Source organism: Urocitellus parryii, chromosome 11, assembly GCF_045843805.1.
Source record: "Urocitellus parryii isolate mUroPar1 chromosome 11, mUroPar1.hap1, whole genome shotgun sequence".
NCBI classification, from domain to species: Eukaryota; Metazoa; Chordata; class Mammalia; order Rodentia; family Sciuridae; genus Urocitellus; species Urocitellus parryii.
In genome coordinates, this window is record NC_135541.1 from 58,052,729 (window position 1) to 58,069,279 (window position 16,551).

Genomic DNA, 16,551 nt, shown 5'->3' on the forward strand with positions numbered 1-16,551 from the left:
AAATGAATGCCAGGCCCATGCACGTGTTGGTGGGATACTGAATGCCTCTCTGCTTGTCCAATGCTCTCCCCAGATCTGCACCCCTGACCTGGTGGTTTTCCTGGCTTGTGCCAACCAGAGGCTCAAGGAACGATTACTGAAGCGTGCAGAACAACAGGGGCGTCCAGACGACAATCTCAAAGCTACCCAAAGAAGACTAATGAATTTCAAGCAGAACGCAGCTCCGTTGGTTAAATACTTCCAGGAGAAGGGGCTCATCATGACAGTAAGTTAGTTCTGCTCTTAGTGTCCACACAAGAATGACCTGTCAGATTTCTAATTATCCTGTGTTCTCCTATAGAAATCCCCCTTGCTCTTAAAAGTGGTTTTTGGTGAAGTATAAAACCAATCAAGAAAATCAATCATTTTTACCTGTTTGCCTTATTAAGACATAATGATTTTTTAAAAAGTCAGTTTGTGAAAGGTGATAAATTCTAACCTCGTCTAGAATTCTATAGTCCCTGAGTAAAAGAGTGTTTTTAAAGGATTATTGGGGGTTGTTTTAAGCAATTCTTGCCCAACTTCTTAAATCTTTTGTCTTTGAAAATGTCACTAAATGGTAAGATTTATAAACAACAGTTGGCATAGTTTTAGAGTATATTTGGATTGCAAGTTTTGTTTATTGTATTGTGCTACCTAAAGAAATGAGATTCTATTTTTTTTTGGTGGTAATAAAATTTAATCTTTGAGCAACCTGCATGAATTATTCCTGGCATACACTGCAAAAGTAATGATTAAATTATATTTATGCCCTAACATTTTTACATTAGTGAGAATGAAATTAGAGGTAAGCTTCTTTAACAAGTTATAAAGTATGTGTATTTCTCAAGAAATTTTCTGGTAGTGTTTTAGAAAAAAACAAATCTAGAAACAACTGATAAGGTACATTATAAATGTCTGGATATTACCATTACTGACAGTTTTGTCAAAACTTTTAAAAAATCCATTTTCTCAGAATATAAAAATGATCTGAGTGAATGTGCATCTGCTGGACTTAAAGCTTAAGGCTTGAGACTTTTGAACTTAGCCTGCAGAGGAAATGTCTGTCATTAGCCTGTCATGATTAAGTGTGTTTTCAGTGCTTAGAATTAATCTAGAATTGTTTGCTGTGAATTGATTATGTCTATTGCAGGATTGTCATTTTCTCGATTAAGAACCTATAGAGTGAAATTATATTGAGTAATTTGTGTGAATAAAGCATTGAAAGGGAAAAAAAAAGAAATGAGATTCTGACTTGAGGAAAAAATTTTCTGAGGGTTTGACTTGTCATAAAAAGGGATAATATATTAAAATGGGAGTCATTAATTTTTCTGCTCATTTATCAAAAGCAAATATTAACAGATATAATACAGAAATCAATGTTTTCCTAAATGTTTAGTTTGTTTTCTAGTTAATGGTATTCCGTGTGCCAAGGAAAGATGACACTGAATCATTAGTTAATTCAGTTTTTAGAAATAAAAGGCTTAGCTCAGTTGATGATTTCCCGCAATATCAGTTTCCAGTATTAAATCACAGGGAAACAAACAAGATTGTAAGCCATCTGAAGGAAGTTCTGTACAGGAAACCACAAAACCACAGCAGTTCCATGAGAGCAGAACCCTCTTCTCAGCCCTGACCCCTTCCCACCAGAACAAAAACCCTTGTCCAAGGGGGGTCACAAGCCCCCATAGAGAATTCAGTGAAACCAATGCATGTGTATCCCAATAAAATACACATTTCCCACATTTAAGTAAATCAACTGACGCCCACCCACAGAGCCCCTGTGACCTTACAACTCCTGGGTTAGAACTTTCTTCATTAGACTAGGATGCCCTTAGACCTGAAAGAGACAGTCATGACATTTGAATAATGATCTTTTTGCAGTCTCAAAATATTCATCACATTTTGCTCTTTGAGCCAAAGTTGTCATGTCAGAGAGTTGTAAATTTGATCTGAAAATTATTCATAATGCCAGAGTTCATTTTTTGGTTTAAAACAGAGTAATGATAAAAATTGAGTAATAGGAAAGATTTAGGAAAATCAAGGTAAACATTTCTGTGGCTATTTTGGGTTGGGGGTGGTTGTGTATGTGTGTGTTTTCTCACCAATTACCAGCGCTGACTTCTGCATTGTATCATGAAAAAAATAAATTTACCCTGTAGATCAAACCCCAACTACATTCTGAAAAGCCAGAGTTTTAATTGATGTTTGCAAGGCTTGAAGGTATTACCAGAGTGTTTCTGATTACTCCCTGCTTGTCACATTCGTCATCACAAGCAGAGCAGATTTCCCAAATGAATGCAGAGTGGGGATTGTTAATTCACTAATATTTTGCATGGAGGTGAAATGCCATTGCCTCTAATTGAGGGAGTCAATAACAATGTGGATGACAGCCTGTAACCTCACTGCTGAAACCAAATGAGCTTTAAGATAAACACCTCTAATTACCGGGAGAAGACTTGCCTTGGAAAGTCACCTTTTGGAAAGCAGTGAATACAGGCTAGGCTCTGGGGAATATAATTTGAAAAACAGTCCGACAAAGAAGCAGGTACTGCAACCTGAAACACTTGTTCTCTTTCAGAACTCAGATCATAGTTCGCTTTCGGAATTGAAGTGCATTTGATGGATCTTCTGCTTTTAAAAATGAGTTAAATATAAAAATAGTCATCCTGTGAATCACATGAATGTTAATATTTTAATAAAAATCTGCAAGTTAATAGATTAAACCCAAATATATCATTTTCCCTGTGGTCTCTCTACTGCCTGCCTTTGCTTCTGCCTGCTGCTCCTAATGATTCATTTATTCATTTAGTAAATGTTAATTGAGAACCAAGATACTCTGTTAGATGCTAGGTGGGCAAAGCTAAATGAATAAGGGATAAGGTTCTTCACTTTATTCACTGACATATTCTGAGCACCTGGAGTAGTACCTGCCCAACACATAGTAACCCCTCCATAAGTGAACTTGGCTTATAGTCTGTGGGAAAAGAGATACTAAACGATGGGTTATCCAGTGTGATGATTGTGGAGTTATTAGGTGAGAGTGATTATTGAGTGTGAGAACGTGCACGGTTTCCTCACATATATCATGCACTGTGTTAGGGACCAGACGTCACTGTAGTGAGTAGAATAAACTTTACCCACTCAGAATAAGAGGAATCATTTATCTCCAAAGAAGCCTTTTAAGAACCACGGGGACCATGTCTGTCCTTAATCCAGCTGAGAAATTTCATTTTGGCACTCGACTTCCTAGGGCTTTGGAGTCTCAACCCTCTCATTTGCAATCTCAACATCACTGCTATTTAATAATTTCATGATGCCCACAAGGTGCTAAACTTGCTGTAAATTGTAGAGGATGTTACCCACATGGCAATGCTGTGGAGGTCAAATGAGAGAACGCGTGTAACGTGATAGTGGATGGCAGTGCAGACACTGCCTGAGATGCACCATGCAGCCTCAGATTCCAGCTGTACCACCTGTGTGGCCTCCCTAAGGTTGCTTATCTTCTCTGTGACTCACAGGCCTTCTCTGTAAAATGGACACAACCATCAAACCTATGCTCATGTGATTTCAAGGAGTAATGGATGTCCAGTGCTTAGAATGATGTTTGAAACATTGTGAGGGTAATTTGTTAATTAATATTATTTTATAGTTTTTGCATTTCTTCCTCTCGAAGAGTGGGGATTGTTAATTCACTAATATTTTGCATGGAGGTGAAATGCCATTGCCACTAATTGAGATTTCTTCCCTGTCTCATGCTTGTCTCCTGGAAACTATAATTACCATTGACAATTTTGTACTCTTTGAGGGAACTCTGTTGCCTTTTCTCTCATAGATAGATTATTGAAGAAATCTAACATTAATAATTTAGGTTTTAAAAACTTCATGACAAATTTACTTTTCTTTAAGTGTTTGTTAATCAGTTTTAAAGTTGATCCGGTGTTTTCTTGAACTTCTATATTGCTGACGAAATCAAGCTAATGATGACTGTGTCTGAATAATGTAGTTTAATTGCAACAGATATCAGTCAATTCATTCTTTTTTCTTTTTTACTTCATCATTGATTGGGCACTTGTTGATGGATTTGACTAAAGAATTAACTTCTTATTTTTTAGAAATATTTTTCCTAATTTTTGTATGTGTGTTAAAAATATCCCTTTGACTGAAGAGAAAAATCTACTAATAACAGCCAGGAAAAACGTGCTGTTGCCTGACTACTATATCTTATTGTCATGATTCCCATCACATGGATCTCTTCATTTCCATTATTATCTTATATGTTCTGTATAGAGCATGAATTTAAATAACATGAAATCATAAAGCTTCTGTATTAGGGAATTCTGCATAGAATCTTCTCTGACATGTTTGTGTGTTGTTTTTAACTTGTCATCATATTGGATAAAATTTCTCCTCGTATCTTTTATGGTTTTATGTTAATAATTAAAGATAAGGATGCAGTGAATTGGTCAGATGTTATTCATGGGAATTTGAGTATTATTGAAACAAAGAAAGTTGCCTATTTAGCGTTACCAAGTGAGCTATGCCTCATGACATTTTGGGGGACTTGAATTTTATAAAATTACAAAATTCTTGAATAATAATTTCCCTTTAGTAGAAATTTTTTAAAGCCTCAATAAAAATGTCTATTTTTTTAAAGTGATTTTTTATCTTTATTTTTAAAAGCTTTTTTAAATTTTTTTTTAGTTATACACAGACACAATGTCTTTATTTTGTTTATTTATTTTTATGTGGTACTGAGGATTGAACCCAAGCACTCTGCCACTGAGCCACAACCCCACCCCTTAAAAGCTTTTTAAAACAAAATTTGTATTTCTTTTAGTCATGTTCGGGTGGGTTTTTTGTTTTTGTTGTTGTTGTTTTGTTTTTGCGGTGCTAAGAATCAAACTCAGGGCCTCAAGCTTTTTAGGCAACCGGGAACCATAATCCCCAGCCCAAGGCTTTGTAAGCTTGAAGCATTCTTTTGAAAATAAATGCAGTTTTGTTTATTTTTTGAAAAAGGAGTCTTTTAAATGCTTGGAAAATGATAGGACAAGATGTAATGTCTCTGTTATTTTTCAAAATATATTCAAAGCTTTACACCATTGAATGTGGAAAACCCGGCCACTCTGCAGGGAAATGGCTGCACAGTTGTGTACATTGAACAAATGCTTCTTAAACGTGGGTGATAGTTAGTGAACAGCCATGTTTAACTTCAGACTATGAAGTAAGCAAATGGTCATTTTCCTTCAGGACTTTTTGTAGGAGGAAGCAGAAAAGTATACTTAAAATGAGAAGGAAGCTGTAGTCACAGGATATACAGAGAGGCTGACTAACTCACAGCCACGTTTACCAGCTGGAGTTCTTCAGGCAGGAAAGGCATGGGCTGAAAAATATCAAAATCGAGATTGTTTCTTATTCACCAACACCAATTTTTCTGCTGAAGGAAACCCAGGCTGTAGCAGGGCCCTATACTCCATAATTTCAGTATTTACTAGAGCAGAGAAAATATTTTTTTTAATGGGGCTAGGATGAACTTGGATTTTTTAGTTTCACAAAGCGAAGGCATTAGAAGAAAAGAACTACCTATTCTTGCTATTATTTAAAAGGGATATTTCTAGCACAAAAAGATTAGGAATGGTATTTCTCCAGTTTCTAAACAAATGTTTGGCTGTTACAAAAACTGCTAACATCTAACTTATTTCTCTCATTTTGCTGAGGATTAGGGAACATTTCATTACAAACTAGCCTTGGTGCTTGGGAACCACAACACAGAAGACACGCTCTTGTGAAAACCTCCTGCATTTATTCTTTAGACATCCACCCTGAGTCCCAGAAAACCCCACAGGCAGAACGATTTTTTAATTCCTTAAAATTTTAAACTTACCACTGAAACTAAGTCACATCCCGTCAGCCACTCCTACCAAAAGAAAAATAAGCAAGAATAGTAAGTTAATTTAGACAGAACTGCTGAATAAGTATTTGTTAATTAACTTCAAGTGTCATAGGAATCCACACTAATATCTAAAACACAAGTACACTCATTCCAAAATTCCCAGTGCACAGCCAATGGTTAGTCATCACCACCTCCAGGAGTATTGATACACAGAAAAACAAAGAAGGAAGGAAAAAAGAAAGCGTAGGAAGGAATAAATTGAAATTGCAAAAACCTTTAGGGGCTATCTAAATTTTTTATTTTCTTTTGTTACTGAAGATTGAACAACCCTGGGGTGCTTTAACACTGAGCTCCATCCCCAACCCTTCTTATTTTTATTTTATTTTTTTCCATTTTGAGACAGAGTCTTGCTAAGTTGCTTAAGGCCTCACTAAGTTGCTGAGGCTAGCCTTGAATTTGTAATCCTCCTGCCTCAGCCTCAGGAGCTATCTAAATTTAAGAAAGGCAAAGAAACTTAGTAACAGCTTGTCCCAAAAAATCCATCCTCCTGAAATTACTAGAAGGAAATTTTTGTTGCTGATTCTCAATAGGTAAGAGGTTGGTGAATTTTCAGTGTGCAACTAACATAGTGAAGCTGTTCCCTTTAAGCAGTACCACTTTCCTATCTTGTTTAAACATCTACTGTGATGTAATCAAAGGCCCCCACTAATCCCTATTCATTGGATTTAGTAACTAAGAAAAGAGTCAAGGAAAAGTCTTCAAAGCTTGATAAAGGATAGACTATGGAGGTATTCTGGAAGATATTTGGATGATGGTGGTGTACATGTGCACCTAGACATCTGGCCCTCTCGATTGTTTTCCAGTTGCCCAGAATATTTTTAAATTAAGTAAACAGTACTTTCTGGCATGAAACCCAATACTGATAGAACCTTGAGTAAACAGCAGATTGTTAAGGAACTGCCTTGTCCAGGCAACAGGCATTTATCAAATTCTACAGTGTGCAGAGCTGGGGAGAGGATGTTGCCCTCAGAAAATATTATTGTTCACTTCAGGAGGGTAACAGCTCTGTGCATTGCTTGGTGCAACCTTTTAATTCACTTATTTACATTTTATTCCTAGTTTTAAATAATCCAGAAGTAAATTGAAAAGCAAATCTGATTACTTTCATAAACTGTCATGATTGTGGGCTCTAGAAACTGAAATACTATGATGCCAGTTTTATTTTCTGATCTTTTACATAAAAAGGAAAATAAAAGCACTGAAAAATAAAGCCCTTTGCACACCCAGTGCCAACCCACATACAGCAAAGTAACAACCACAGTCCTGGGGAGCACATCGTGCTAGTTCCTAAACAGCGTTGAAACAGAACAAGCAGATAACATATTTATAGCTCATTCTGGCGTTCTGTCTCAGAAACCAGCAAACGCCCTGACTCACAACTTTTCCGTTCCCAAAGCTCGCTCAGTATCAGTCATATTCACACTCAGCAGGCAGAGAGCAAACCAGATGACTCAGTGAATGCATCTCCTTTCGAAGTTGGAAATTGAAATGGGAAATGGACGTACCCCTGTTGTCAGCTCTGAGGGTAAGAGCTGGCGTGCCAACAAGCACAGTGTTCTTGTGGTGTGTGATACAGGCACGGTGAGGAGAGCCTGAAGAATGAACACGCTCCATGCCCTGGAAGGATGGAAAATGTTTTTCTGTTCATTTTCTTACTACAGACACTCATGAAATCAAGTCCAAAAAGTCTCTTGATCAGCCTCTTAATTATCTGAAGTATGAGGCAAGGCCTTCACATGAAAACTGTGAAATAAATCATCTAGACCAAAACAAGTAATATTCAAATGAACACATTAGGAAGATTCATGTTAAGAAAATTCCAGTTTTGCCTCGCACAGTGGCACATGCCCGTAATCTTCCAGCAACTGGGGAGGCTGAGGTAGGAGGATTACAAGTTCTAAGACAGCTTGAGCAACTTAGCATGACCCTGTCTCAAAACAAAAAACAGAAAGGGTTGGAGATGTAGCTCAGTGATAAAGCTTCCTAGATCCAACCCTTAGTACCACAAAAAAAAAAAAAAAAAAAGAAAAAAAGAAAATCCCAGGGCCAAGACCTGATATTGACAGGTCTATATAAGAATAGTACATTAGTTAAGGCTTATGTATTTCTATGGAACTGGCTTTGATAACAGCTGATCTGTATGTTTTTTTAATAATAAAAATAAAAAGATCGGTATATAGCTGGTAGCTGAATGTCATGTCCTCCCGACAGCTTCCTTTAAACTCTCATTCAACCCTATAGGTTCTGACAGGAAAACACACATACCCGCCCCTCCCCCAATATTCAGCTAGTTGGTTCTTCAGGAAACACGATAATCAGAACAATAACTAGCAATAATGTCAATGAACATTCCAGACTCCTAAAATTAGGTCTTTATTAACTATAAAATGTTATAGTGAGCCTTATTGGAAACATGAGTAAGAAAAGATTTTTGGTGAAATTATCCTACTACATATTTTTCTTAATAAATCTTACTAATATTTTTTGGCAAGATTATCTTACTAAATTTTTTTCATGTTTAAAGCTAAATGAATTAAAATTGACCAATATCTTTAAAGAGAGATGCTACTGTAAATTAAGTGAACCTCTCCCTAAAAGAGAAGACAAAAGAATGGGCATTTAAGGTTTACTAGTCAGGAAAATACAAGAAAAGAATATGAGTAGACAATGCCTTAAGAACCAATAGCTAACGATTCTGAGTGCTTAGGATGTGCCTGGTACTGTTCCAAATGCTTCACGATAGCTCATTATTTTGCACCAAACCTCCATAAGGCAGGCATTAGCATCATCTGCATTTTTTAAAGGAGGAGGCTAAAGCACATGCAAGGGTAGCTTGTCCAAGATTGCACCAAGAGCACAGAGTTTTGTTCCAGCCTCAGGCTGCTGATCCAGAGGCGACACCTGTAACTCACTGCTGTGTTTCCCCCTCCTTAGCACAAGACTAGCACAGGGCACTGGATCTTGGAGAGAAGCTCTTCCTCAAAGCTTCCCCAGGCATTTATTCCCTGATATGCATCTCTGTTCAGCTATAATCTCTTGATTTCATCTTTTCAGAAAAGAATAAATGAGAAAATTAATTCTATTGCTAAATTACATTGAGAGGCCTTTTTTAAAGAGTCATTTTTACTAGATAATAGATGTAAAATAATTAAGATAATTCATAAAATTGATTAATCTGGGCCCACATAACAAGCAAGGAAGTTTTACTGCAAATACTAATCATTGAGTCTTGTATTTCTATTTATCTGTGTAATGCTGTCTCTTTTTCTTACCCTGCTCAGTTCTACTAGCCTGATGTAAGACCTGACTCCAATTCTGCTGCAGGAAAAACAATGTCCTTCTCAATTCTTGAGTCGTGTACTTAGCTCATCTTCCCATTATGATGGTCCTTTCTTAGTCATTCTTTCCATTTTATTGAAGGCCTGTGTGCTCATGGTGTCCTTTTCATCAGACAGCAGTGGTCCTTCTTTCATTCAACAACCATCTGTTGCATGCCAATCAAGTTTTCCCTCCTTGGTCCCTATAGGGAACACAGGGATGAGGCAGAGCCACATCCTGCCTTCATGGATCTTGTACTGTAGGTGCACAGACGATGTGGATAAACAATTTCAACAGCCCAGGAAAGGGCATGTGTACCACACAGAGGAGAATCAGGGCAGGGGAGCATCACTCCTGGATAGATGAGGGAGGCTATCCTGGAAACATTGCCCTTGAGAGGCAGGAAAGGGGTGGAACCCAGAAACAGAGAAGAAGGGCATCCTAAGCAGACCCATGATACAGGACCTTCAGCATGCAGTGATAATTAGAATGGAGAGGGACAAGTACCCTGGGACTCACTGGGAAGGTGTTGAAGAGCTAGGCTGAGTAGTAAGGTTGCTCCATGGGCAGAAGCCAGCTCTAAAACCTCTAAGCAAAGGACTGACATAACTAGGAATATTAAGGTGGTAGCTGTGTGTAAACAATGCTTAGAGGAAGCATCCAGAAGGGGCTGAATTGCAATGGTGACAAGGTTTTACTTCTCGGTAGGGTAGGAGCCACAACCATCTAAAGCCCACCACAAATGTGGCAGTAACTGAGATAGTGCTCTAAGGAAAAACAGCACTTGTTAATCACCTGCATACAAGGTGTAATGTAAATTTTATCAATTTAACCACTTGTATTTCCCATCTGGATAGTGTTCACAGTAGAACTGAAAGGAAGGGGAATAGGAAATGAAAAGTAATATGCTGTAGTCCCCCTTCTCTGCAGAGGATGCATGGCTAGACCCCAGTGGATTCCTGAAACCCTGGATAGCACCAAACCCTATGTATACTGTTTTTGTCCATATGTACATACCCAGGATAAGGTCTAATTTATAAATTAGGTACAGTAATAGATTAACAGGCCAGTCATGGTGGCACATGCCTATAATCCCCCCAGCTCAAGAGGCTGAGGCAGGAGGATTGCGAGTTCAAAGCCAGCCTCAGCAAAAGCAAAACACTAAGCAACTAGTGGGACTCTGTCTCTAAATATAATGCAAAATAGGGGTAGGGTTATGGCTCAGTGGTCAAATGCCCCTGAGTTCAATCTCTGGTACTCCCCCGCAAAGAGATTATCAGCAAAAACTAATTTAAAAATAGACAAGTATAGCAATATGCTGTAATAAAATTGCTAGAGTCACTATTCTTGTTCTTTAGGGCCATTACTAAGTAAAATAATGACTACTTGAGCAGCAGCTCTGTGGTATTACAATAGTGTGATACTGGAGATGGCCACCAAGTGACTTCAGGACAGGTAGTATGGATATGATGGACAAAGGGCAGTTTGTGTCCCAGATAGGGAGGAGTAGAATAATGTGAAATCTCATCACACTTTTCAGAATGGCATACTTTGATGGGGCTTCAGTTTTGGCTCAGTGGTAGAGCACTCAGCTAGCATGTGCAAGGCGCTGGGTTCAATCCTCAGCACCACATAAACATAAATCAAAAAATAAATAAATAAAGGTATTGTGTCCAACTACAACCAAAAAAAATATTGAAAAAAAAAAGAAGGGCATGCTTTGAAACTTATGAATTGTTTCTGCCTGGAACTTTCCATTTTATATTATTGAGTTGTGGTTCACTGTGGGTCACTGAAACTATGGAAAGCAAAACCAGGGTTAAAGGGGCAGGGAGTCTGACATGGTAAAGTACTCTAAAATGACATTACTAACAGCAGAGTTAGCTGAATCCCGAATTATTCTTTCCATAAATGATTGTTTCAAAATAATTCATTGGCTGAAAAAATTAATGAACTAAGTCAAACATTGTCTGGAACCATTCATTTTCATGACAGGCCTATCCATCTTATAACTGTGAAGACATATTCCATTAAAGTACTACCAAGTAATTAATTATCACCAGAAATAAAAGGCTTATATTTGTTGTGATGTGTTTCAGTACAAGTCAGAGAATAACTGAGCAGTTATGGTTCAAACAGGTTTATTTCATTTGTGTCAGAATAAGTTTAAGGACAGATAATCCAGGACTGATTCCATGACTAAATGGCCTAAACAAGGATCCCAACTTCTATCTTTTTGTTCTACCGTCTTTGATGTTTCTTCATTGTGACAAAATAGCTGTTGCTGCTGTCATCATCAAGCCCACCTTCCATACAAGACAAAGATGTTTAGACAAAGGGATAATTAGCCACACCTATTACCCTTCATGAGGAAAGCAAAAGCTCTCTCCCTCTTCTTCCCTCACGGACTCACACTTTAGTCTTATCAGTCAGAATAGGGTGGAGTGTTCTCCCTAGCCTTTAAGAGAAGGTACAACATGGAATATTGATGGTCCTCAAATTACAATAATATGATTTCATTTGTTTTTCATTTTATGATGGTGTGAAAAGTGATACGTCTTCAAAAAAAAAAATAGCATCTCCGGTCTAGTATTTTGATCTTTTCCTGACTACCCATATGTGGCATAACACCCTCTTGTGATGCTGGACAGTGGCACTCAGCCACAGATCCCAGTCAGTCACATGAACTTGAGGGTAAATAACCTGCTCTGCAGTATGCTGGGTAGCTAAGCCATGGTATTCAGTAGGTTAGTATACAGTCATCCTGGTGACAGACCCCTAAGGATACCAAATCTGTAGATGCTCAAGTCCCTCGAATAAAGTGGCACAGTATTTGCTTATAACCTACAGACACCCTCCAGTACACTTCAAGTCACCCTCAGTATTACTTATAATACTAATACAATGTAAATACTATGTAAGTAGTAGTTGTACTATATTTTTTAGGGAACAATGGCAAAATGAACGTCTATACATGTTCAGTACAGGTATAATTTTTTTCCAAACATTTTCAATCCATGGTTGGTTGAATATGTGGACTTAAAATCATAGATTTAGAGGACTGACTATATTAAATTTATTTGACATATTTTCAATTTATGGGTTTATCAGAATGTAACCCCATCATAAGTTAAGGACATCTGTATTTAACTTTGCAGCTTCTGACATAGAAGAAAGCAAAAGCAAAAGAAGCTAGAATAAATGTTGAGTGAGGTAACCCATAATAACCACTTCAAGTTTTGAAAGAAAAAATGTCCTTATTTTTCTGTTTAAAAAGACCTAGTGAAACACTTGCACAAATAATTCTACCAAAAACAGTTAAAATAGAGAGGATGTCTAATAATAAGACAACAATGGCTACTTTCCAAAAAGCACCTTTCCTATGCAAGGGTCTTTACTCACTTTATACCTAATTCTCACAGAAGTCCTTGAAGGTTAATGAAGAAACAGAGATTCAAAGAGTTTCAAGAGCACGCAGAAGGTCCCACCACGGCCAGCAAGTAAGGGAGCTGATGCTTGACGAGGGTCTTGTCTCACAGTCAAGAACCAAGGACTGAGCCAGAACTTGTGTCTCAGCCAAGTTAAACCCCCTTCTCAAAGCAGTCAGAAAATATACCGAGAATGCCACACTAATGTGACCTGCAAGAAATTACTGAGTATTCTTGAGCAAACAGTGATTCATGAATTGGAGAACTCCAAACCGGAAACAGTTTGGGAGTTCCAGTGAGGGATCCTAAAGGGAATGCTTCTTATAGGGCAAACATGGAAGTAAAGCAAGAGAATATTTAATTGGTTACAGGTACATTTGCCTTATTGGGTCTGTCCTGCTGGAGAGTTCCTAGTTACATAAGTTGATTGGCCTCTGGCCTCTGTTAGTCTTTTTTTTTTTTTTGGTATCAGGGATTTAACCAAGGGGCACTTAAGCTCTAAGCCATATCCTCAGCCCTTTTTATATTTTATTTTGAGAGAAGGTCTTGCTGGGTTACTTAGGGCTTCGTTAAGTTGCTGAGGCTGAACTTGAACTCAGGATCCTCCTACCTCAGCCTCCCACGCTGCTGGAAGTACAGGCTGACTAGTAGTCTTAAGTTTCATTTTTCTTTAATATAGACTTTTATAGGAAATAGTCCAACTTATGTTTCACTTATATTTGCAAATCAAACAGAGTTGACATCACTGATGAAGTCTAAATGGCTTTGTGCAGGGATTCTTCAGGCCTCGTCTCCATTTTTATTTACTCTGACATATGTAATTATTATTATTACAAAGTTAAGAAATTTAATTCTAGAACTGGAGAAAAAAAGACGGACTCTATCAAATGCTGTGTTACTTTACACATGTTCACCTCTTTCAATGACTCAGTCCTGTAAGGTAGGTATTAAAATGACTTGGAGTCTTATATGTACCAGGTGTTTCTTCTAAGATTCCTCATTTCAGGTAAAGATGGGAGCTTGCTGTCCTTCCCGGGATAAACCAAAAAGTGCCCACCTGACTCTGCTCACTCATTCAATGTGTCACTCTGTCATTGCTCCTTTTACCTGGTGTTCCCTACCTCGTGCTTCAACTACCTGCTATTTTCTCCTGTAGGACTGGCTTCCCTCATCTGTCACTTTGCCTCCCAGTTGGACTCTGGAATGCTCTTCCTCCTCAGGGACAGCACCAAGGAAAGTGCTTCTACCTAACTTAACCTGAACTATCAGTTGGCACACAGGCAGATGTGTGGATTTGCCCCTGCTCTGAAGGAGGCTGCGCAGAAGGGGAGTAGAGGAGCTAATGACAGAGGGATGTGCGGAGGGCTTCGAGGTGGGGTAAACTGCCCCTTTCCTCCCCATCACAGCTCCAAGGTGCTAGGTAAACTGAGAACACATTGGACCGAGGCTCCTCCATGCATTCAAAGACGTAATCAGGCACTTGAAATTTCTGAGTGAAGAGTCCTAGTCCTTATGAAGCACAGGATTGAAAATGGGAATGGGGGATGGAAAAGACAGAATCAAGGGATGAGCAGCCAGGCAAAGAATGGGGAAGAAAGTCATTTCATCTTAACTACTCCAATTTCTTGTTGATTTCCTCTCCTCCTTAATTAAGGAATTTAATTTAGCACAGCATAAAATAACTTCGAAAATATACTCATTTATCAGTGTCTTTGTAGGCGATGGTTTTGAGATTCCTAGCTAATGTGAAAGACTCACAGATTAATGACAATGTTGATTTGGGGCTTTCAGAGCTCCTGTGTGAGATGACAAAACAACTCTGACTTTAAGTAGATTCTGTAGAAAGGCAACCTGAATGTATCCAAGGTGTAACATGGTGTAGGCTGTCCTCTTCAGCAACCTGTGAGCAGATCTGATGCAGCCAGCCAGGCGCAGGTGTGCAGTGTGCATTGAACTAACACACACACTGGGTTGGGTCACATGAATTCATTCTGAGAGCGAACAAGAACTTGTTTTGACTTCATTCATTTTGACTGCTTACATAGCTTTTCAGTAATGTTTTAAATTCAGGCTTTCAAAAATTCATGCTTTCCCTATGGTCTGGCCTCTAACTGTTGCCAATTCACAGGTTATTTGAAAGTGTCAGCAACCGAGAGAGATTTCTCAGAAAATAACATAAAGAGTGTTGTTTCAAACAATTTTCACAATTGCGGTTAAATTCAGGATCAAGGAAGAAAACTAAAAATAATGGATTAGTGAGGGGTAAAGAAAATCTTGTTTCTTACCTGAAAATATCAAAAAAGTGTTATGCCTTGTGAGATGATTTTTTTCTGTTTATTCTGAAACTTCTGTTTAAAAATCTAAACATAGACATCACCATCACTTGGTATATACAGGTTAATGTTTATTTTTAGTGTTTCCACCAAGCCTTTAAGAGTTCATATGTTCATGACAAATTAATTTTGGTAGAAGTTCAAAAAGATGATATGATCACTTACAACTGAATCATTCATTAATGCAGCAGAATTTCCAATAAAACTCTGTCTCAGATCTTGTAGAACTTTAGGTGAAACCCTCTGGTCATATGAACACTCATATTGTTCATTTCATCAACACAATCCGAATTCCCCCAAATCCTGAAATTTAACAATATCAACCAATCAATTTTCTAAAATTGCTTAAGTAGGCGATGCTATAATGGTTCTGCTCTACTCTCTTTTTGGTGAAATGATAGCCGCAATTTAAACTGTAAGAGAAGAAATGTAGGAAATTGCAGCTTTCTCACATTTTCACATTTTCTTCAGTTTACTTGCAGTTATACAAAGATTGCATTCTCTTGAGCTAGGACTGCTTGCCCAAGCCCTGCCATCTCCCCAATGTCCTAATTAACCCCACTGCTCTGCCTTGACCATCATATATGGGATGGCTGCTGGAGGCCACACTAATCAGGACAGATACCCCACCTGTGAGCTCCCATAACACTTCATTTTGATCCCATCAAGGATACTGTATGATCCCACACAGTATTTCTACTTCTTCATGATTCTTCTTTCTTGCTATCATAATTTTACTGTCTATATAATTTCATTATCTACTTTCTTCTTTACAGTTCTTTTCTCATCGTCAATATTTTATTTTCAGCACCTGGCTTTGAGATCACTAATTCACCTTCAGTCTATATCTGTTACATGAATGGACCATATTAATGCATCATCAACTGTATAATAACCCTCATTAAGTATGTGTGTTTGTGTAAGTGTGTGTGCACACACTCCCAATACCTAAGAGGGAAGAAGGAGCACAAAACTTAAAAAATAAAAGTAAAAAGATATTTTACCTTGAAAACCTTCTTTCACATATTCTCTGAAGTTGATCCTAGGCAATACCTGGATTCCTATTCTTCATATTGCCGGAAACTTGCTGTGTTTTCCTTTTAAGTCTTAGAACTCTTGGTTCAAAATTCAAATCTTAAATTGCACATTGAATTTTGATTAAATTTTTATTTCACTCTCCTATAAGGTAAATTAGGATTTCTCAAATAATGACAATTTCAGATATGTTATATAAGATATATTGTACAATGTCACTGAAACAAAAGCTCCATGAGGGTTTTTAATAATAATAATAATAATAATAATAACTATTATTATTATTATTTGTGTGTGGCACTGGAGATTGAACTGAAGGGTACTTACCAACTGAGCCACATCCCCAGCCCTTTATATTTTTTTATTTGGAGACACAATTTTGCTAAATTGCTTAGTGCTTCACTAAGTTGCTGAGGCTGGCCTCAAACTGTGATCCTCCTGCTCCACCCTTCTGAGTTGTTGGCTT

The 16,551-nt window shown here is 37.8% G+C and overlaps 1 protein-coding gene across 5 annotated transcripts in view; it reads left to right on the forward strand.

Annotated features, from left to right (window-relative positions):
* The window catches only part of Ak5 (adenylate kinase 5), a 235,026-nt gene that overhangs the window by 53,787 nt on the left and 164,688 nt on the right, over positions 1 to 16,551 (forward strand). For all 5 annotated transcript variants that reach the window (XM_026409988.2, XM_077791237.1, XM_077791239.1 and 2 more), the window contains exon 6: positions 74 to 265. In XM_026409988.2, the coding sequence (XP_026265773.2) occupies positions 74 to 265 (192 nt within the window). The remainder of the gene's footprint in view (positions 1 to 73; positions 266 to 16,551) is intronic.